The 24,430-nt window shown below is 40.3% G+C and overlaps 1 protein-coding gene across 1 annotated transcript in view; it reads right to left on the reverse strand.

The window, feature by feature from the left end:
* Positions 1-24,430, reverse strand: part of CARS1 (cysteinyl-tRNA synthetase 1) — a 57,009-nt gene that overhangs the window by 30,158 nt on the left and 2,421 nt on the right. The window contains 10 exon segments of the mRNA XM_075065103.1: positions 803-915; positions 2,293-2,414; positions 3,901-3,989; positions 4,980-5,120; positions 6,327-6,476; positions 7,271-7,369; positions 8,364-8,460; positions 8,831-8,919; positions 9,786-9,877; positions 18,599-18,844. Coding sequence (XP_074921204.1) covers positions 803-915; positions 2,293-2,414; positions 3,901-3,989; positions 4,980-5,120; positions 6,327-6,476; positions 7,271-7,369; positions 8,364-8,460; positions 8,831-8,919; positions 9,786-9,877; positions 18,599-18,844 — 1,238 coding nt within the window.

Below are 24,430 nucleotides of genomic sequence, written 5' to 3' on the forward strand. Positions count from 1 at the left end.
CGGCGCCACTCCAGGGGGCGACCTGCTGGCCCGCCGAGTGTTGCTAGGGTAAAAGTTTCTCCGACGAACGTGCATGCGGCGCGCGCACACCTAACTGGAATGGATATGAGCAAGCACTCGAAGAAGAATTTTTAATTATCATTCTTGATACGACACAAGAATAGTGTTGAATTTCAAAATCTTCCATACGGTGATAAATCATACATCCCAAGTGCATCTATGACGAGATGAATACACAGAACACAGTCCTGGGCCCTCTAATACTTTCAAAATAAAGTATTGCATTCAGGTAACAGATTTGTCTTTCTTAACGTCACAAGGGAAATCTGCATTTATTCAAGGGGTTGTAAGTCTTGGAACCCTTGCCTTAAAATGAGGCATTCATTCTTATGCAAACTACTTTCAAATGAGTGGAACCTTCTCCCCATTCATTCCAACAGGCATTTTGATTTGAGCACAGAATATCAAATTGAAACTTTGGGAGGATAATAATGGGAAAGTGGACAAGGTAGAAAGATTCCCATGTCTAGAGGTACATTGATAATAATGATTTAACAGACAAAATTTCTGCACGCACACTTCTGTTTGAGAAGTGTCTAATAACTGGCTAACTACACTGTATAGGATATTATTAAATGAACACAGCAATGCTACTGAACAAAGTATTATTGCAATCTAGACTTCATTAAATGCAAGATGAGGCTGGATCATTTGTTGTACAGGATAGTACAGAGGATATTCATAAGTTGTAGAATGATTAGCTTCTGTATTACGTGTGTGGTTTGAACACGCTGATCCTTACCTTTCCCCAAGGGGAGTCCCATGAAGGCTCTCCTGGTTTGGAGGATTTCCACAAAGCAAAATCATTCGGGGAACGTTTCTCACTCAAACGATCAGCTGAGATACTGAGGTCACCTGTCAATGGAGAAAACTTTGTACACATTTACACTTTCTTTAAACATTAGCATTACCTACGCCGGCTCTGTTGTAACTTTCAATGCAAAAAAACCCCCACCAGACTAAAAATTTACAGTTGACAATAGTAATCCTTTGCTTCTTGATTAATCCTTCGTCACTCCTGAGACTACCAACAAAAGTGTCAGTTGTGAAGCTTCTTAAGCCCTGAAATATGTGATTCAACTACTACTTTCTCAGCATGCATAATTACAGTATTACAACCCCCAACACACATACACAAAATGTTAAGGTTGCAAATTCAAGCAGTTGGAAGTTAGAAAATGCCAGAATAAAGGTCTGGGCAACCTTAATTCAGGTCCCTTTTGCATATGCATTATGATCTGTTCTTTCATTACATGATCACATACTATTTTTTCCATAGCATCTCTGTCTTATTCAGGAGAGGACACAGGATGGATGGTAATCACTGAATGTGTAGCTATTCAATATTTGTTTTTATCCTTATCATTCAATGTGTGACCCCATGTACTATCTATTGAAGACCATTAAAACCTTGCACTGAAAATAGAATGATTAATTTCCTCACGGGCATCGTGCTTTGTTGCAAATTTTGGCATTACCCTCTACCACAAGTTTTAATTAAAAAGGAGGGCTGCACCCATTTAGCTCAGCACAGTAACATGAATATTTACAATGCTAAGGACAGTTCTCAATATATAAAAGTAATTTACATTTGAAGCAGGCAAGTTGTAACAAGAGCTGATCCAACCTCATTGCTGGTCACTGATTTCAGGAAAACTGCTAATTTGTAGAGCTGATTGGGAATTGTTTAACTAAATGTTTTTACATCAAAAAATTCTGATTAGTTGAAACCAAAACTTTTTGCAGGAAAGGGTCAATCTTCACAAATTTCTAGACTCAAAATTGTTGGAAAAAAAAGTTTCATAGTTGTTGAAACACCCTATTTCAACATAGAATGAAAGATTCTGGTTTCCCAATTCAAAATGACTTTTTGTTTCAAAATTTAAGCTAGAATAATTTTTTAGAATATAAAAAGTGGTTGAAATTGAAATGTTTTGACTGACGCAAACTGATTTTTTTTTTCCTTTCAGATTTTTAGTTGGTAACATTTTTTCAGATTGACTTCTTGTCCTGACTTGGGACAAAAATTTGTTTCAAAATCTTAAAACTGTTTGCAAGACAGGAAAACGGTTTCCAGCCCAACCCTACTCATTTGTGACTCCAAAAATAAAAGAAGTGCAATGTGGTGACTACAAAAGGTTTCCATTATGCTAATACGCCTGAACCGAGTCAATGGGAATGACTAACGTTGTGCATGTTGATAGTAACTTAAGTGAATATTGATTTTATTACCTTCACCCTCCTGAAGAGCTTTCTGATCACCTACAGCTTCAGGAACCAACTTAGCATAGGAGTGTTTCTCAGTGGCATCAAACTTCATTGTATCAAAGTAGACAGACCCATTTGATACATAACTAGAGGGTTAAAAGAATTTAACAAAAGCTTTATCAATATAAAACCAAAACTCAGCAACAGGCATCTCTAGCCACCCTATACAAGATCTTCAGCAGGACTACTTGAGGAGTATGTTCAACATGAGTAAGGATGATAGAATTTGGTCTCAAGTTGTTAAAGCGCATGGTAAAAACTTTAGGTAAAAACTGTAAAAAGCCAGGGTAAATAGGAAAGCCAATTAAAATTAATTTGTTAAATAAATATTTTAGCAAGATATAAAAAGGACACTATTAGATATTTCTCCTTTATAAAGGTTAACATTTCCTCCCATCTTTTGATTGTCTGTAATAACGTAACAATTACAAGTTACATTTATTTTCCAGATTGTTTGCAGTGTTGTTATAACTGTGTTGGTCCCAGGATATTTGAGAGAGAACGTGGGTAAGATTCCTTTTACTAGACCGACTTCTGTTGGTGGAAGAGACAGAGACAAGCTTTCGAGCAACGCTGAGCTCTTTGGGTCCATTAAAAGATATTATCTTACCTATCTTGTCTCTCATTTATTTTCCAATCAATTTTGTCCTCCTCTATTTGGCCAATTTATTTTGCATTGGCTTTACTGGGTCATCCTTAGGATTTTTTCCCTCCTTCTCTGTTTCAAAACCACTAGGAGTGTGCAGCACTCAGAGCACAGGGCCAGTTTTCCAGCAGACCTATGGCTTGAGCATAGGCATAAAATGCAGGTTTTGAGCATATGTATATTAGATACACTGTGGCTCAAACTGCCATTGGGTATGAATTTTCCCTGCTGTTCTAGAAAAAAAAAAATCACTGCTTTTTAAACTCTTCAAAGGTAAGATGTTTTTGTGATGAAAATCCTATCATACAGTAAATCTGAACCTGCTTAAGCTACAAACAGAAAAAATGTTAAGTTGGGATGCCTGGATATTTAGGCACCTATATAGATGTGGCTTGATTTTCAAAAGGTACTAAGCAACAGCAAGAGTTGGGGAAGTCAGTGGGAGAAACAGATCTGCACATGTGAAAAAAAATCAAGTCACTTCTACTTGGGTGCCTAAATGAAGATTTAGTGGCCTACTATTTTATACTTCCATTTCTGAAAATTGTTGCCTAACACTGTGGGTAAAATCCTGGTCCTGTTAAGTCAGAGTTTTACCATTGATTAATGGTAATGGCTGTAACTTCACCCTATATTTTTATGATGTGAAGTCTCTGTTTGTAAAAGAACATGAAAACCACAGTAACAAATATTTTTAAAATCAGGTTTGAGATTATTTCCTGGGTGTGAAGGAACAAGCTGATTATTTTTATCCCAAAGAAACGCTGCTTGAATGCAGTCTTTTGTACCATTGCTTACATAAACAGAGTAAGATAGCTCCACTGTATATTGTAGAACTATTATTTCAGTATTAGAGCTTTGCTTTGTTACACAACAATTGCAGTGATAGTTCTGTAATGTTCCACAGAACCCATAACGGCACTTACCCATAACCATTATCCACAATCTTTTGAACAAATGCCACAATTTCCGGTACATATTCGCTGACCCGAGTTAAGACATCAGGAGGTAACACCTATAGATAAAGATAAATTGGCATTTATACCAATTGCATTTCATACCACTTTTCATGCCAGAATCTCAATTAAACCGCATCATCCTTGTGAGATAGGTAATAACTATTTTATAAGATGGAAAAACTGAGGCAGTTAAGTGACTTGCTCAAATGAACACAGACGTTCTAATTCCTAGTTTCCTACTCTGGGACTTGAAAGAGCTACTGGACCTCTTTTCCAAGCTTCTTATCCCATCAGCCAAGTTACTAAAGGTCTGGCTGCTGCAGGAGATGAAAGTTGTTCAATCTGTGGAATCTATGGCTGTGCAGGAATTATTCCGCACCAAGTTGCTAAGCTGCCTGCCACACAGAAAAATAGCTTTCAGTTATCTGAACCTCCATATAGGCAACAGCATTCAGATATAAAATTCTCAGGGTGGGCTTGTTTATTGCCACCATTGAGCTAGTTAGAATTTCTTAGGCACCCGGTGGTCTGTCATGCTAAATGCTGATGTTTGTTAGCAGGACCCCTGGTGGTGCAGTTAGTGACCCTAGCCATGTACTGTACCTCAAATTCCAGACTCAGCCTGGGACAACAGTATGGAGAAAGGCAGTAATTAGCAACATTGGAGGAAGGAAAATAGACCTTATTAATGAGTAAGGGAATGAGACACCCACCCCGATGTGTTTGCCCAGTTCATGTCAAGGGGAAGGGATGGGGTATAGCTATGCAGTACGAAGTGCCTGATCTCCAGATGGCAGAAACTACTGTTAACATGATCAGTTGCAGGGCGGCTACACTGATGAGAAGAGGACAGCAGGGTCTTAAGGTGCTGATTTAATAGCTACCGGTTCATTGCAGGTTAAAGATTATCAATAAGGTGGTGGGCTAAGGTCTTCAATTACAACTGAGTTATTGAATTTTACTTCAGGGCCTTCTAAGGGTGCAGCCAGCAATACACATGCTTGGCACTTACAAAGTTCAGAAGATGGAACAGCTTGTTTACTTACATTGAGGGCTTCCATATCTTTATGATACTCCTCTTCCCAGAACTTGGGGAGGTTAGAGAATATGGAGTTGTCAGTCACCTGATTGCCAAACTTGGTGTCTAGCCACTCAGACAGCACATCTTTTGCTTCTTCCAACAATTTCTACGAAAAGAAAATTATATACATAACAGTTCAGTGCAATACAAATCTAGAAAAAGTCTTATTTATGAGCCTAGACTGTAATGCTGTTTAATGGAAAATATGTTTTCACACTGTTAATTCGCCTGGGCATGAATATTCTTGCACCTATAATTCTTTGCAGCCATGTAGCTTCCATGTGCTTGGAGTGAATAGAAGATGGGAACATAATTTACATCTGGAGAGTCTCAATGGTGTTCTGATAAAAGATACAGAGAAGAGCTGAGGGATTTGCATTTTGCTGAAGATCAAGAGAAATATCATGTAAATGAATAAAGATAATTCAGTAAAAAAAAAGGTGAACCCTAAATATCATTCAGGCTATTTTCTATTTAATTTTCCATTAACACTCTAATTATACCATACATTTTGAGAATACATATATAGAATCAGCTTAAAAAGAATGCGTACTTTGGTGACATAATAGATTTGTTTTTAAAAACAAAAACATTTATAAAAGGCACCCATCTTTTAGTGGCTGGATGAACTCTACATAAGTTGGACCAAAAAGGATTCATTTCACAAAGGCAGGGAGCCCACAGTCTGTGCCCCCAATAGTTATTGCACCAAACAGCTTGAAAGAGAGGCAATACCATTCAGGACTCTAACTACTAAGAGAAGTTAGTTACAATATCTATTGTGTTTACTGGAGCTTATTCAAAGGACAGTGAGGTCAATAGCAATCTTTCCATTTATTTTAATGGGCTTTGGCTCAGGCCCTCATCCAGAGGACAGATATTTTTGAAATAATTTGGAAACATCAATTCGGTGAACAAGGGGCATAAAATACTTGAGCAGCACAGCAATAAAACTGTCATAGATATCTGCATATGCACTGTGGACAGATCCTTATGTATAACCAGTTATGGCATGAATCCCTTCCCAAGACAGAAATTCCATGAAAGAAGGCTAAAGATATATGAGTCTGTTATTGTAGGGGAAAAAATCCTTTACGGAAAACTGGAAATAGCAGCTATCAAAAAAGATCATGAGGAGGTTCTGCAACGTCTGAGACTGCTCTGAGTGGCATACGAAAACTACTTAACTGAGCTCAGTGATACAGTTTTACCACGTTGAATGTTAAGTATTGGGAAATTCTCAGACCATTTATAAAACATGTTTTAGAAAACTGTTACAAGCCAATGAGATTTAAAATCAATTCATATTGACCTCAGCATGTTTGTTGATCTCTTCTCCGGGAAGTTTCTTTTGCACAGCTTCTTCTAGATGTTCCACAGCAGACTTCACTGCATTCTGAATTCTTTCCAGCATCTGCTTTTTATCTGGATCAGTGGTGTCATTTAACACAGCTGAAAAAGGCTACATTAAGAAATGTTCATGAAATAATGTACAGTAAAAAGAAAAAAAAAATCCATCCAATAACTTTAACTGGATGACAGAACTATAGGCACTTTCTTCATGTTCTGGTGTGCTGCAAGCACAGCTTATTCAACAGCTGTATACTCCTCGTGTAAAATATGTTCTAAGCACATAATTTCTTACTTGAGATGAGTAGTATGTTCCCCACATGCAGTCAGATTGAAATTTATGAGACTATTCAGAGAATAATGTACTCCTCAACATCAGTACAGGAGCAATAATAAGGGCACCAGTTTTAACGATGCTGTCAATGGCACAGTAGGCAGCGTAATTCATGTTCAAACTTACTGCATAAAGAAAGTTTACATAAATACTTTTCATATGTGGTCTTTCCTTAAATTTGTGTTTTATTTGTCAGAAGCTGAAGTAATATTGCAGCAAACATCTGAATTGTCCTCAAAATAGTACATATATACATACAGATTAATTGTCTGGGGACAAAATTAGGCATGCATTTTGCACATGCAATTTTATGCCTAATGCATCAGAAAAGTCTTGCGGGTATTTAAAAAATGGTCAAAAATTCTACAGATGTGAAGATGGCTTTTTATTTCCAGTAATACAGTATCAGAAGTTTTCCTGTGGATGGCCCTCATTCAGCAAGGTACTCTAAGCAAATGCCTAATTTTAAGCACATGAGCAGTCCTACATAAGTCAATGAAACTCCCCACGTGCTTAAAGTACCTTACTGAATCAGAGTCTAAGTTACTAGCAGAGGAAAACTATGAGCTCACCTTTGAAGCAATTCGAACATCTTCAAATAGCTGGACTGCAGGTGGCTTCTTCTCTCTATATTGTTCAAAAAGATAATTTTGTCTTGCTCTCTTGATGATCTACAAGGCAAGAATATTAAAACATATTCCTAAAAAGGGCAGAAAAAGTCCAAATAAAGTATTTTCCTACTACATACTTAATACCCTTCTAAATTCAACATACTACAAGAATTACGTATCTAATTAACACCACTGACGCACATCAAATAAAGCGATCATGAAATTAAATACATTAATAACCAATAAAATAAGTTACCTTTGTAAAAAGGACAGAATCTTAATTGTCTATAACCACATTCATTTATACATCATCTTGGAAGGATTAGATTTTTAAATCGGTAGATGTTGGTACTAGTTGATTTCACCATGCACACAGAAACTGACAAAATATTTCCATCCATGATAATCAACAGTTTTTAAAGATAAGCAAAGTAAGAAAAGTGCTGCCTGAGAACTTAGAATTTGATTTAAGAGTATTTACTTTTATATATTTTGACATCTGAAGTTGATAATTTTGGTTTTAATGGCTATAAAGCTTCAATTTTCTGAATTTCAACATTTACTGTCATTAAATAATTCTTGCCTGACCACCCCTCATTGTCTGGCTCACCCCTTCCCACAACTGAAAATTAAAAGAAAAAAATCAATAAAAAAATTTAAAATGCTTCAAACTCACAATTCTGTACAACTGTAAAAACGTAAAATGTGATAAAAAAGGAAAAAATGTTTAAAAATAAACAGATACTATTCACTGAAATTATATACAAACATTGAATTCTGCCAAGCCTACTTATACACAAAAGCAGCATGAATCTAAATTACTAGAGGTTTTGCTAAAGCCTAGCCAGTATACTAAAACTGAATTAGGTCTAGTGACTGAAAATCAATGTCTTTGTCACAGAGATTAGAATCAGGCTACATAGTGCAATTGAAGTTATTAGTTTAGGTGTCTAGCCTTACCAAACTGATAAAACACACTGTATGCATACTGATTCTGAATCCCTGGACTTGGTCAACTTATTGTCGTTTAGATGCACCTTTAAAAACACTTTACCTTATCATCAATATCTGTAATATTTATACAGTAGAAGACATCATATTTAAAGTAATCCCTCAACACTTTTCTCAGGATATCAAATGAGATGTATGACCTAAAAAAAAAATTCAAAAGGAAGAACTTACTTTTACTTAGTGGATACCTCATATACACATATAGTATATGCAAGAACTATGTTAATACAGCAGTGAATGAGATTTTAAATCCTATAGTATCAGTAAATTCCCAGCTGAAGTTCCCATAGCAACATTAACTTTCCCCCCACTACAAACAGGCTTTTCATTGCAAGATAAATATAAATGGTAATTTTCTTTTTCCATCTTAGAGTACCCGAGTTGTTGTCTAGCAGTATGTCTAACTCACTGTAGTTGGCTTGACATATTCCTAGGGATTTTCAGCTTTGTTATTTAGTTGCTTACAACATAAACTGTTAGCTTTTATCCAAGGAAGAAACTCTGTGGTACCTGGCATGTCCCATGTGAGAAGCATCATATACTGTTGGGCCACAGCAATACCATGTCACTTTTTTGCCATTCTGGGGCTGAAATACATCCTTAAACGGAAAAGAAGGTACAGTGAGCAGAAGAAATTGAAGATATATGGTCTCAGAGCAGCAACATCAGGAGCACAGGCATGTCAAGCAAATGTGATTATATGAATCTGGATTATAACACAACAATTACTCTCTCAGTTTTACTGTAAGAAAAGAATGCTAACTTCACCATAGAAAAAAAAGATAACATAATTCGTGTTTTTTCCATTAGCTGCATGTGATAGTAAAGTCTAGACAGCCAGATGGGTCAGATCTTCATTTAACCCTTAGCAGATATTACCCATATGTGCAAAGGGGAGAGCAAGTCCTAGTTTACATGGAGACTTTTTTCGGTGTAACCTGAGGTGAGAATTTAAATCAATATAGTTACACTAGTATAACTCTCAGTTTAGATGCTCTTATTCCCATATAAAAGAGTGGCTTTTTTTGATTTAGCTTATGGTGCTAAATAATGTTTCTTTAGCTTAAAACCTAATAAACCAAAAAGCTACTCATACTAGAACAACAGTGTCCAGATGGAGCTGTTACATCAAAACTGGTCAAACTTTCTCATGTAGACAAGTCCTAACAAGACAAATTCCAATTTGGTTCGGTTTTGTGTATGCTATGTTATGGGCTCTTGGGTGATGGAAGGCTGCAGTCATATATTATACCTGGAATATCATAGCACTTTTTATGTTTACAGACATATTTGATTAAACTAGGTGTCTTTGGAACATATTTAATAAGATTCAGCAAAATAATACATCTATTTTAATATGCCACAGAAACTTGTGAATAGATATGAAAACCATTTAAAAAAAATGTCATCAGTCAATTATATTTGTATCTCTACAGAAAACCCTGCAGTTTTTCCCTTCATTCACCTTGTTGCGAGTAAGGCTATTGTAGAGACAGAGTTTAGACTGTTTTGTTCCTTCTGGGGAAGACCAGTGGGGCTGTGTACGTTTGCCTTTACCTAGAAAAGAATGTAAAGACAACCTCAAGAATCTTTAAAGAGCATCATAACAGACATACGGATTTATAGTAAAGGATTTTCCACACATTTTCAAAAACATTTGCCTTAAATGATCTTAAAAGGAAAAAGTGTTTTTATAAATGTACAGAAACAGCTCCATTCAAAATAGCACAAACTAATTATATTACAAGACCTTCCCACAGAGTTGGTATAAGGCAGGCCTGCACAACATGTGGCCTGCGGACGCTCACTGTGCAGCCCGCCGCTGGGATTCAAAGGGCTCTGGGCTGCTGGCAGCGGCGGGGAGCCCTGAGCCCTTTAAATCCCAGCCGCGGTTGGGACTCAAAGGGCTCTGGGCTGCCTGCAGAGATTCCCGACGCAGCTGAGATTTAAAGGGCTCAGGGCTTCCCACCGTCATGGGCAGCCCAGAGCCCTTTGAATCCCGGCAGCGGCTGAGATTTAAAGGGCTCAGGGCTCCCCGCAGCTGCAGGCAGCCCAGAGCCCTTTGAATTCCGGCCACGGCTCCAGCGGCAGGGCTGGGGCTGGGATTTAAAGAGCTCGGGCTCCCCTCAGCAGCTGGAGCTCTGGGCCCTTTAAATCCCTGCCCCAGCCCCGCAAAGTTCCGGGTTCCCCCAGCCGCCGGAGCCCTGGGCCCTTTAATTTGCCCTTGAGGGCTCCCAGTCACCTCTTCAGCTGGGAGCCCCTGGTTGATTTAAAATCAAGTATCACCTCCCCACCCCCAACCTTCCTTTTAGGCCCACAGCTGTTTTGCTGGGGCGGCGCTGGGAAAGGAGGGTTTGTTTCTGCAGGGCTCAGCAGTGCTGGGGCGGGGTGTTTCCGCAGGCCGAGAGGTCCTGGGGGGAGGTGTTTCTGTGGGGCCAGAGGGTTTTGGCCCTCAGCTGTTTTCTTTGGAGTAATGTGGCCCTCGCCACTTTATGAGTTGTGCAGGCCTGGTATAAGGGATGTATTCAATTCCACACAAGTTTATTTTCTACTCTCTTGCTTGCCATCAGTTTATATCCCTTTTCAAATTAAAAATCTAAAACACAGGAAAAAATTGCAGTACAGTGTGCATGAAAGCATGTACAAAGATTTTGAAATATAGTCAGTCACTGAGGTAACTGTTTTCTGAAAGATCTGTAACAGTTTATCTTTGTAACTCCACTGACCTTAATAAGACTGCATATCTTAAAACTCATGCAATATTTAGAAAAATTTCCACAAAGTCCAGAGCCAGTATCAAATAACAGACATTTAGTGGGAGAAAGAGAAAAGGGCAGACCGCATAGCTTAGAAAGAACTTTGCCCTTTTATCATACATTGCTTCTCTGAACACCTTCATTTATTACAAATACATATCCAAGTGGAACACATTCAGTAGAAGGCACAATCTGGTCTTTGAAGTATTTATTGCAGGGAGCTGAATCATTATGGTAAAAGAAGAAGTATGATAAATTATGAGGCAAAATCCAGCCCTTACCTGAGGGCACTATGTTTTGAGGAAGAAGTGAGGAGGAGGGGGCCAGAGAGAGGACGAAGACCAGTGTAGTACTAACTACAGTCCTAATATTGTGTAGAGTGGGTCAGAAATTGGAAATTCCATACTGTGGGAATCAAGGGAGGCTCTAGCTTTTTTGCCGCCCCAGGCACGCGCTTGGAGCGCTGGTGCCTGGAACCGCCGCTGGTAGGAATTTCCAAATTTTAGTAATCTGTTTTCATTTCAAATCAGAATGAAAATTTGAAATTTCTAGTACAATTAAAACATTGAAACATTTCAATGTCAAAATACAAAATATTAAATATGATATTCAAATATATAAAATAATTGTAAGTATAAAAGTCAAAACAAAATGAAAATGAAACAAAGAAGTAGAAACACACCAAAATGCCAATATTACATGTTCTCATGTAACATTTCAAATTTCAAAGAACTTGCATTTTCCAACAGAAAAATTCAGTAGACATTTTTCTGAGCAGATCTAATACAGAACTATCTTGCTTTTAGATACCAGGATGGTTCAGGCCAAAGCACCGTAATGTACTGCCAGGCAATATTTAAGACTCCTTTAAAAAGAAGCATATCATATGTCCTAGCTTGCAGCGTTCCAAGCAGGAGGCGTGGACACACCTCTAAACGGCTGACCATGATTCTTTGAGCATGCAAAGTATGTCCACTAGAGTGCTGGGGTAATAGTTGGGCATAACTCTTAGCATCTGTGAGGCAGGAAGGGTGCCCTGCTGCTTATGCTGGGGAATTGGAGGGATCAGAAGACCTTATGTACTCCCTTTTCCTCGCTCACCTACACATAAGCACTAAGCAGAACCAGACTCTCTCTCTTCCATTATGTTTCTAAATATTTTACAATCTTAGATATTACACCTCTGACGTGCTTAAAAAACAAGTAGCAGCAGAGTATCATCCCCTCCAAGAAGCTGCAGTGTACTGTGCATCTGGCTGCCACTCTCCATACCACCCATGGCTGTATTTCAGTGATGTGATGTGTGAATATTAAGTTAACACATTAACTTATATCAAAACTGGAAGAACAACAGCAAAACCGAAAACTGAGAAATACAAGTTTTCCCACCCCATTTACTTCAGTACTGTTGTTAAGAATTTGTATGGGATGCAATTTACTTCAACGAAAATATTATCCAATAGTTATCCAATCCAACTTGTATTGTCAAAATGGCTTTCATGTTTTGTCTTTTAGCATGCCCATCATTCACTCAGTTTCCCTGGAAACATCTTCCTGTGTGTATTGCAACTGAGAACCACAATAATCAATTGCAAAAAGTTATATATGAACTGATTATATATAATAATTCCCACTATCCTTTTGAACAATTGGGTAACTAGAAAAGAGAGGCTTAATTTAATACCCTGTCCCAGACAAGGATAAAATATTTAATCTGTATTCTGTACACTGAGCTATATCATTAGTTCTACGTATTTTACTGTAAATGAGATGCAAGTTAACACAGACCTCAAGTACAAAACCTGCCTATCCATAAATGAGACCAAATACCAGAAAACAAGTGTTTACTCTTAGATTTACAAAGGGTACAACAACATGGGTTACTGTGGTGAAGGCAACAGCCAAATTAATCATAGAAGGAAAAAAAAGGTCCTATGTGCCAAAGCTGTCAGCTCATGATCCAGGAGCAATGATATATATATATATATATATATATATATAGACTATAATGGCAAAGTTCAAACATACACGTCCAATAAGAGATCAATGTAAGGTCCCAGCCCATTCATCTAAATGCTTCTTCCCATCACTTTGGTCTTCTCTAGGTTGAGCCTAAGTGAGTTTGTTCTCATCTACATCCCTAGCTCTATTAGACACTAGGACAATACAAACAGCAATATCCACTTTCTATGAAAAGGAGATGCAGCGCTGCATCTCCTTATCTGCCTATTGGACACTGTAAGACATAATATCTCACTATCTAACCAGCAGCCAGATATACATCTTTAACAGTAGACTTCAGGAGAAGGCAGATTCATTACCTCCCTGTAAGATTTCTGAGACAGAAAGGCACAAACCTATGGAAGGGCTATCCTATCGCCACCCATAAAACTCTGGGTGAATCAACAAAGACTTATAGTTAGTGCTATCAAAGACTACTGCCCGAGCCAACAAATCAGCCCAAGAACCTTCATTATGTCTGTTGGTAGGTGGAAATCAGCCAACAAAACCAATCTTGTCTGTGCCAGACTAACAACTAATACCAGACTGGTAGACATGCATAACACATATGACGACAGGATGCTACCGGGGTTAATTCAACACCACTTTCTCAATAACCTTGATCAAAAAAGACTGGGTGTTAACATCTAGCTATTGAAAAGCATTGTACAAGAGCTAAGTACTATGAATAATATAATAATTATTACATGACTTCTTGAGCAGGGACCTCACCATAAAACATTTGTTTAAGGGCAGCTGGTGCATAGGAAAGCATCAGAGAAGAATGACAAACTCCCAAGAGGTAACACAATAACCTAGATTAACCAGTTTAAATTTCCTCACACAAACAGTAATTGTTTAATTACCAAGGAAAAGCTACATTCTTTTCAGAAATGATCATTTACTCAGTTTATAACATGGTTTACATTACTATAAACTTGTACAACATATAAAATCTGTAACTCTTTGTAAAAAAACTGAATGGCTCCAATTGAGTGGACCCTCACACAGTCAAAACAAAAACTGTATACATCTGTGACAGAATAGGATTTTTTGGTAATATTTTTTACGACTCTTATATGAGCCTGTTTCCCCCTTACTTTGCATTGCTACCCTGGGAACAGACTAAGAAAGGAAGTCAGAGAGAAATATAGAGCCTGAAAATGGAGTTCACTACAGCTTGACTGGTGAATTGTGCTGGGCTGACCAGAATGGACTATGATTTAGCCTTTATATCTCTATGCTAACCTAAGGACTTCCAGAGCTGTGCATCCAGTTGACTAATAAACCCTACTGTTTTGAAATCACAGTTTGAGTGTCACTGAAAATACTGTGTGACGTGCATTAATCCCTGAAAAACATTCAAGTCCCTTACCCAGAGTCTATCTCAGTTGGACCTGTTCAGAAGGATGTGATGCATCAGAGGTGTGATGCAGAAGCGCTGAAGCCCAAGCAGTTCAGTCTCAGGAGATGGTGAGGCTGTATGGCCTACCTTTAAGGAAGAATGAGAGTCCCTGGGGCTATCACATTGAAGGTGTTCCTCCAAGAGACTGATCCAAAGCTTGAGGTATAGCACTGATCCTGTGGATCTATGACAGTGTCTTATACCTAATGATGAGGTTTTTTATTATTATTAAAAACACTGATAATTGATTCCTGTAAGCAGAGAAACTATCAAACAAAACAAATAAAGAAATAGCTTCACTATTTCAAATACCTCTGGATCCATCAATTACGCCACATTACTAGCTATACCCAGTGTAGAACTTTGTGGTCATTTGCTAATGATGTAATCTGGAGTGTGTGTTACACTGCTAGTGACACATCTCCGATCACCTAGCAGGAACAGATGGAGTCAATCTGGAGTGTTTTTTACTCCTTTTAATTTGGAAGGACTCAGAGGATAGTGATAGCAATTGTGAGCTCCAAGGGCCCTGTCGCACGAGGTATTGACGGGTTCCATTTTGTTCTTATTTATGTGAACATAAGGTTACCAGGAGATTTCGTAAGGAGCCAAGTGCTTTGATATCTTCAGTATACTAATGGCACCCAATTTTCTGTCCATCTGACAGAAACAGCCACATGTATCCTACCATGGACCTTGCCACATTTATCCATGATTTTGCCATCTTGAAACTAGGTTACTGTAATACATTCTACATGGAGCTATGCCTTGAGAACATTTGGAAACTTCAGCTAATGTAGAACGAACTTGGCATCTGTTTAAGTGAAGCCTCATGCCAGAAGCACATAACACAGTGCCACTGAAACCGCACTAATTGGCTGTGGATTTCCAGGTGGAGTTCAAGATGCTTGGTTTCCCCTTTTAACTCCTAAACTCGATGGCATTTAATTATCCAAGGGACCACCTCTTCCACAGTTGTGATCTGCAGAGATACCTAACTTCCGTGACATACAGGTGGGGGAAACTGGTGGCAAGGTGCTCTCAGCTAGCTAGAGACATAAAGGGTAACAAGAAAACATTCTACAAATACATCAGAAGTAAGAGGAAGACCAAGGACAGGTAGGCCCACTACTCAATGAGGGGGAAAAACAATAACAGAAAATGTGGAAATGGCAGAGGTGCTTAATGACTTCTTAGTTTCAGTTTTCATCAAGAAGGTTGGTGGTGATTGGACATCTAACATAGTGAATGCCAATGAAAAAGAGTTAGCATTAGAGGTTAAAATAGGGAAAGAAAAAGTTAAAAATTACTTTGACAAGTTAGATGTCTTCAAGGTCACCAGGGACTGATGAAATGCATCCTAGAATACTCAAGGAGCTGACTGAGGCGATATCTGAGCCATTAGCGATTATCTTTGAAAACTCTTGGAAGACTGGAGAGATTCTAGAAGACTGGGAAAGGGCAAATATAGTGCCAATATATAAAAAGGGAAATAAGAACAACCCGGGGAATTACAGACCAATCAGCTAAACTTCTGAACCCAGAAAGATCACTGGAGATTTTTAAGAGCAGGTTAGACAAACACCTGTCAGGGATGGTCTAGATCAGGGGTCAGCAACTTTTCAGAAGTGGTGTGCCGAGTCTTCATTTATTCACTCGAATTTAAGGTTTTGCGTGCCGGTAATACATTTCAATGTTTTTGGAAGGTCTCTCTCTACAAATCTATCTATTATATAACTAAACTAGTGTTGTATTGTAAAATAAACAAGGTTTTCAAAATGTTTAAGAAGCTTCATTTAAAATTAAATTAAAATATTGATCTTACGCCACCAGCCCGCTCAGCCCGGTGCTGGTCTGGGGTTCTGTTCATCTAGGATGGCAGCGAGCTGAGTGGGGCCTGCAGCTGGGACCCCAGCTGGGAAGGGTCTGGCAGCCAGAACCCCCGACTAGCAGTGGGCTGAGTGGGGCCAGCAGCCGGCACCCCAGACTGGCAGTGGGCTGAGTGGCTCAGTCCACTGCCGCTCAGGAGTTCCATCTGCCAGCTCCTGCCAGCCAGGATCCCGGCTGCCGGACCCGCTCAGCCCGCTGCCAGTCTGGGGTCCCGGCCCTGCCCACATACAGTGAGTACCTACCTTGTCGCTGGTTCTGGCGCATTCTCTTCCTCTCTCTGCACTGAGCTGAGGGTGGGAGTGGACCGAGCACAGGGCTGGGGGTGAAGGGTCTGGCTAGGAGCTAGAATGAGGGAGGGGGCTCAGGGTTGGGGCAGGAGGTTTGGGTGTGGGAGCATTACCCCTGTGGGGTTAGGGGGCCCTTTTTCCCCCAATTTTTTTGGTCTTGTTAGTAGTGGCAGTTGTTGAGAATCGTGATGTGGGTGCGGGCTCCCATTTGGTGCCTCAGGAGTGGGGATGGGGATGTGCTGGAGTGCATGGGATATGGAGTAAGTGCAAGAGTCGGGCAGACGCTGGCTAGATTTTTTTTTTTTTTTTTTTTTGACACAGATGAGTGGGTGCAGGTGTCAGGGTTAGGGGACTGGGTAGCTGTGGGGTGCCAGAATCAGGGTTCTAGGTCATGCAGGTGGGTAAGGCGTAACAGGGCTGGTGGTACAGGTCTCAGGGCAGGGGCCTGGGCGGGGTGTGGTGAGGAGGTAGGCTCAGGCTGGGTGTGTTGCGCGGGTGCGGGGGGTTAGGGCTCCAGGTCTGGGTGACTGCCCATCCCCCCGGACCCAACTCACCCCTGCTCCTGGTCCCGATACCCCTCCTGGGACCCACCCCTATCTAACCTCCTGCCCATGCCCCTGACTGCACTTAAGGACCCTACCTTACCTGTCCTCTGACGTGCCCAACTCTTTATCACACCCCCAAACTCAGAGAGAACCCCTGGACTCCCCTGCCTTATCTAACCGCTCCCCGCCCCTGACAGAGACCCCCGACCCTTCTGGACCCATTTATAACGCCCCCTGCTCCCTTTGCCCAACCCCTCCCCACCATCCCTCTCCGAACAGCCCCCCAAACTCCCAACCCCCCCAGCTCCTTGTCCCCTGACCACCTCCTTCAGAGAACCCCCCACCCTAACTGCTCCCCCAGGACTCTTCTTGCTCCCTGTCCCCTGACTGCCCTGACCCCTATCCACCCTGAACCCCCTAACAGACCCCAGGACTCCCATGCCCCATCCACTCCTCCAATCCCTGACTGCCCCCTCCAGAGACTCATGCCCCAACCACCCCCCCGGGATCCCACCCCCCCATCCAACTCACCCTGCTTCCTGTCCCCTGACTGCTCCCACCCCTTATCCAACCCTCCCCCCCACCCAGATCCAGACCCCTTACAATCAGGCTCCTCGCTGACCCGGAGCCCCGCCGCCGCATGCGCAACACTCTGAGGGGTGGGGCAGGGCTGCGTGCAGCAGGGGACTTCGGAGCAGTGGGGAGTGTCTTTCCCTCCCCACAGAGCCAAACGCTGCCCCATAGGAGGGCGCAGCCCTGGCCCCCAGAGTGCTGTGCGCGGCCACATGGCTCATGGGGAAGGCATGGGAGGGGCCGGTGGCTTGCTGCGCTTGGCCTGGCACTCCAGCCCAGGAGCGCAGACCCTGCAGCTTGCTGCGTCAGCAGGACTTTTAATGGAACACTGGGGTCCCGGCAGGCCCTAGCATGCCATTAAAAATTGATGGCACGCGTGCCATAGGTTGCCTACCTCTGGTCTAGATAATACTTAGTCCTGCCATGAGTGCAGGGGTCTAGACTAGATGACATCTTGAGGTCCCTTCCAGTCCTGTGATTCTAATGCTGGAATTTGCTTTCCCCCTTAGTCTGCCAGATCCCAGATTTGTCATACTTCTGGACACTTTCCAAAGGCCATCCTTTTCTTCCTTGGGCATTTGAGGATAAGGGGAGATTGAAGGGTTTATTTGCATATTTGCTGGTGGTTTGATTATTAGAGAGAGTATGCAGCCTGTTGATTGGGATTTAAATATTGTTTTGATATTGTGAAATTTAATATTGTGTAAAATCACCCATTGCATGGGTAGGCAGCTGTTGAGGTTCTCTGCAATCAAAATAAATATATAAACAAAATGTCTACTAATCTGTAAGTTTCCCACCAAGTCCATGTCACTACTCACTTGTTTGAAGTTTACAAGGTTCAATTTTTTCATTGCTGCCACCATAGATTGCTTCTATGTGCCTGTACCACCGAACAATATGGAAATGCTGGTCCATAGGTGGCCTTGAAAACTGTCTGAATACTTCCACATCTGCATGTGAAAATGTGAACCCCTGGATATAACTACGAGTGCTGAGGTACTTGTCCAAAGCCTTCAGCCTGGCTTCCTCTTCACTAATGCTCAGAATGAAACTGTAGTTGGAAGCTGCAAAGACAGAGGCAGAGGACATATGGTCAGAACTAAAGTAAAAAAGGCATATTGTGACCAAAAATATACCCAAAGCTAGTAGGGCAAATAATATCATTGAAACAACCAGATGTATACTAGAAATTGACAGCAAATTTGAGGGAAAAATATTTTATCAAATGTAACGAACAACTGTAAAAGGCTGTTATAAATGGCCTTTAAAATATATTATATATTATTAGGACTATTGTTTTTCCATGGTAAATTTCAGGGGGAAATCATGGCTCAGAGACAAAGGCACAGACCCAGGTCTTTTGCATGAAAACAAAAATACAATTTATAACAGTTATAGAGGATCTTCCATGTCTAGTGGGCTTAATCAGCACTTCACCCTCTTAGCCCACTAAAGCCATCATCCCACAAAGATTTACACATGAATGATTAACTTTATGCACCATGAGTAGTCATATTAATGTCAATGGAGTTACTCACAACATATAAAGGTTGTACTTAAATCTATAAAAGTATACTTAAATCTTTGCAGGACTGGGGCTTATGTGTGGGGTCCTAATTTGATGCCCACTTTCCTCTACTTGCTCTGACTACAAGTGTTTGCAGAATGTTAAATTACAGCCATTGGTGCTACTACCTGAATGTCCCCTGCATCAGTTTCTTTCCTCAAATGTGTATGTAATATACATTAACAGAAAGGGCTACAGCTTTTTTGCTGCCCCAAGAGGTGAAGGGAGGAGGGAGGGGAAGATAAAGCCGCGGTCGGCGGCACTTCGGTGGCAGCTCTACCGTGCTGCTTCATTCTTCGGCGGCAATTCGGCGGCCAGACCTTCCCTCCGGGAGGGACCAAGGGACTCGCTGCCGAATTGCCGAAGAGCTGCCAAAGACCCAGACGTGTTGTCCCTTTCCATTGGCTGCCCCAAGCACCTGCTTCCTGTGCTGGTGCCGGGAGCTGGCCCTGTGCATTAAAATGAACAGCAGTTCTATTAATTGACAGAAGAGATGGTAGACTACCCCACATGTTTCCCCATTCTTTCCTATGACTTACTCAGCTCATCTTCCATCATGCAAATGTAAAACAGGCTTTGTTTTATACAGTTTATTTTACAAGCACTAAGTAACTTATACTTAAAAGAGCATAGCATATTTACAAAGGGAGAAGTTTTGCGGTTTGGGAGGGACATTCACAATAAGGTACTGTATAGCAGAGGTTCTTAAACTACGGTGCATGGACCACCAGTGATTCACAAGCTCCATGGACAGTTCCCTCTAAACTGCATGCCTGAGTGGCCGCACACAAGAGAATGAAGAGCCACTCACCTAATTAGTGAAGCCGTGCAGGCGTGGCTCCACTAATTAGGTGCCTGGACCCTGGAGAAGACTCATATGTAAAGTGAGGTGGTGGCCTTGGGGGAAATAGAGGGTAGATGGGAGGGGGCAGTGGGGTAAGAAGAGGGGGTGGGGGGAATTTGGGATGTGCAGGGCTGCAGCAGCCATAGAAAGAAGCAATTTTCCCCAGCTCCAGGGCTGCAGCTGCCAGGGAGAGATGGCCCTCCTTCCCAGCCTCAGTTCTGTGGCTGCTATGGCAGGGGAAGAGACCCCCCCAGCCCTTCTTCCCAGCCCCAGCTCAGGAGCTGCTGAAGTGAAGGAGAAAGGGCACATCCATCACATTACAAAGGGAAGACTACTGATATTAAAATATGACTTGTGTGCTTTTATTTGTAGAACAAAAAAAATTTATCATTAAGTTATTTTTATATAGTGCTTTTATCCAAAGCGCTTTACAATAGTTAGCTAATGGTACAAACCACACTTGGAAAGATCATTAAGTGGTTCGCTGAGACCTTCACCAATTTTCAAATGGTCCATGAAAAAAAAAAAAAAGGTTTGAGAACCACTGCTGTATAGAAAGCATTGTGATTTGCTCTCAGTGGCATTTACAAAATCTGTGCTAGCACTCACATTAGTACACACAGCCTTAAATCTTGCCCTAACAACTTAGACTTTGTAGTGCTTTCCATGTTCAAAATGTACAAATATTAATGAACTGTCTCGTGAGGTATGTAAGTGAAAAGGAAAAATCAATATGTACTCAGGATCATACAATGAGTTGGTGTCAGTGCCAGGATTGGAACACACGAGTTCCTATCTCCAAATCCCATGTTCCAGGCCACTAAACCAATTTTTTACTTCTAAGACAGTATGGTAATCTTGTTCTACAAGGGAAGTTTCCATATAGCTTGTGTAGCACTAAGCTTATTGCCACAGCACGGCTTTTGAAAGGAAAAGCAATAGTTACAAGTGGCTGTAGGAACTCCGGAGGTGTGTGTGGGGGGATTCTTCCATATATGTGTAAGTATTATCAGCTGAGACTGAGATTTTGCGTGTGGCCCATTTCATACGAGGAATGAAATAACTGTTTCACTTTAATGGAATATATTTCAGCTGCTCATTTGGTCCCTGCGAATGACTGGAAGCAATGCAGAACAATGGCAGTTAGAATTATAAAACAAAGAGGAAAATATTAGTCAATTACACTTCTAAAACCATATCTAATACTGCATGTACTGCCTATTTACAACAAACAACCTTTCGAGAAGACAGTAATGTAGAGGAATGATGTATAAATGCTAGTGGGATAACAAGTATATTTGACCCTTTAAAATATACACAGGATTTAATGCCAGATGTTTAAAGTTCAGTGCAATGAACAGAACCGGTGACAGAAAAACCACAGTCACAACAGTTGCTTTGCATACCTCTCTCTCTCTCTCTCTCTCTAAGAGTCAGCTCAATGCATTAAAAAAAATCATCCTCAAATTTAAGTCAATGCAGTATTATCCATGGTGGATAAGTAGTAAAAAGAAAAATGGATATGTGTAGTTTTAACTAGACAATATGTGCAATCTTATAAATGGGATTAAGATTGGCCAATAAATTTAATTTCTCTCTAAATGGTTCATGTTTGTAAATATTGGAATATTTATTCTTATCTCTAGTAGATGCTTACAAAATGAAACATTCATTAATGTAAGATGGTAACTGGTCAATCTGTTTGAAATCTGAATTGCCAGATGAGCTCCATGATATATTTATTGTATGTATGAATGATCAGGAAAACAACACACTCCTTAGGAGAAAGATTCATATCACAATACATAAGTTTCAAAAAACCTCTTAAGTTATTGCAAAGGAGGCAGCACTCTTTTTGACAAGTATTATTGCAGGTATGAACTTTAAGTAATTTAAGGAGACTTGGTAAGTCTGAGTAATGATCTTTTTCCTCCACACCCTGAAACTATTTGGAAAGGGAAGTTGTATAGTATCCTGAGTCTTCTGTTTACACAAACGCATCAGCTAACTGAGAGATACAAAAGCACATGCGTCCTTCTGAATGCAAGGGATTCTAGATGACTTAGGGGATTGCTAATAAGTTACAGTATTTTACTGTTAGGTTACTGTCTCAAATTCAGCCAAAATTCAACAGTCATTACAATCTAATAATTGTTTGCTGACATATAAAATACACTGGTCTCTCTCTGGTTCATCCTGGGGGTCAACAGCTATACCAGAAGTCACCTCCACATTTACTATTTTTGGTGGCAGTCCCAGTGAATTATACAAAGTACAAGTGAATTAACACAAAGAATAAAACATCCCTCTCTCAAACTTAGACGTGATCCTTCCAGAACAAGGTTGAAGCATATTAGTGGGGCAGAATGGGAATGATTGCACTGCTAGGTTTCATGCCATATCTTTTGTACAGATAGAACACTTCAGATTGCAGTGATCAGAACTTTTCAAGCAAAAAAACAAAACAAACCACCACACCCATTTAAAGCCTGAACTATTTTTTTAATTAAAAAAAAAATCAGTGTACCAAGTTCAAATTTGATTTACACCACAATGAAAAAAGCCCACCATCCTATTCCCTAACATATTAATGTCCATACTGAAAAAAAAAATCAAATAATCTATTAAAATTCAACATGATAGGCAGCTTCTTCTCTACAGAAGAACAAGAATGCTGCAGAAGCACTGAACACAGGATTAAAACTCATCTGATTGGAATGATCCATTGGCAATTATTAAGTCACCAATGGTAGCTCTCTCTTTTTAAATATATACTTTGAACATCAGTAGTTGAGACACAACATAATTTTTTACAAATTCTTATTTTTCTAACTATTAATATGTGGGAAATTTGAAATTTTCCCAGTATTAAAAAATTTAGCACCACTTAGCTACTCTGCAGAGACTAATAAAGCGCTACTTTTTGGTATGCTAAGTAATATAGTTGTATGAACCCTCCATGTGATATAACTGTCAATGTGTTCTACTTTCCATATATGGAAAATTATGCCACCTAATGCTATATGACATTGTGACCTTGTATGGAATGTTGAAATAAGACACAAAGCCGATGACTAAGATATATTAATTTCTACATACCATTTACATGAAAGATTAAAAACAACTACCTTGAAATCTTGTTATGCAATTCATCAGTTAGATAGCTTTACTTAAAATGATACCAGTGTCATCAGTTTCTCACTTTTGTAAGACAAGAATCCCACAAAGTGCATTTTCTCTCTCTAAGGCCTTTCTGCTGTCAAAAGCATTGTCAGCACAGCAGAGACAGAAAGGACAGAGAGGAAAAGAGTAACCACCCACAAATACATGGGGATCTCTTACTTCAATGGAATACCAGCTATTTTGGGCTCAGCACATTCAATGGAGTTCCTCTAACATTGTCAGTGATTTGTACAAGTCAAATAGACACAGTTTGAGAATCTCTGCTACAGAGAAGGTTGCTGTCTGCAAAAGCATTGGCAATAGGAAATGATTACAAATATTCAGACAGATTCATAAAATTTGTAAAAGTATAATTTGCTGTATTACTAACACCACTTCAGATTACTTGTTCACCATGTCTGCTGCCTGTTTACATTTTGCATATTATTCATCTTGGTCACTGAAAAATAACAAGAGCCTTGCAAAAATGCTGCTCATCAGAGGCGAGTCATTTCCCCCTCCTCCCTCCCACTATCCTCAGCCATATGGTAAAGGTGGATGAGTAGACTGTGTGTCTGGCTTACTACATTTTCATTACAATTTTTCAACTGCTGGATTAAAGAATGTACACAAATAGAATGGAGGGTATAGAAATTCATTCAGACAAACAGATGATATTTCAGTGTAAATGATGTACATTGGGGGCATAAACTGTTTTCTGGCAATAGGGATTGTAAGATGGAAGGCTCAAAAAAGCAGGAGCTAATTTAGTCAGTTTCATTTGTGTTTTTTAGTCAGTTTCACTTTCCAATTCTCATGAACTAATACAAAGGTTACCTCTACACTGCACACCACTTACAGCAGCCTGCAGGATATGTGCAGTTACATGCCACAGTGAAAAGCAGACCGCGTACACACTGCGGTGTGTAGTTACATGCATTGATGAAAGGCTCTGGCAGAGGGGAAGCTGTGGAGAAAGTCTCCAGCAGCTCCCTCACTCTGTGCACCTTCCCCTGTGGTGGGAAAAGTCTCTAGCAGCTTCCTGCCCCAGAAAAGGGCTCCAACAGTGGGGAGGTA

Source organism: Chelonoidis abingdonii, chromosome 4, assembly GCF_003597395.2.
Source record: "Chelonoidis abingdonii isolate Lonesome George chromosome 4, CheloAbing_2.0, whole genome shotgun sequence".
NCBI classification, from domain to species: Eukaryota; Metazoa; Chordata; order Testudines; family Testudinidae; genus Chelonoidis; species Chelonoidis abingdonii.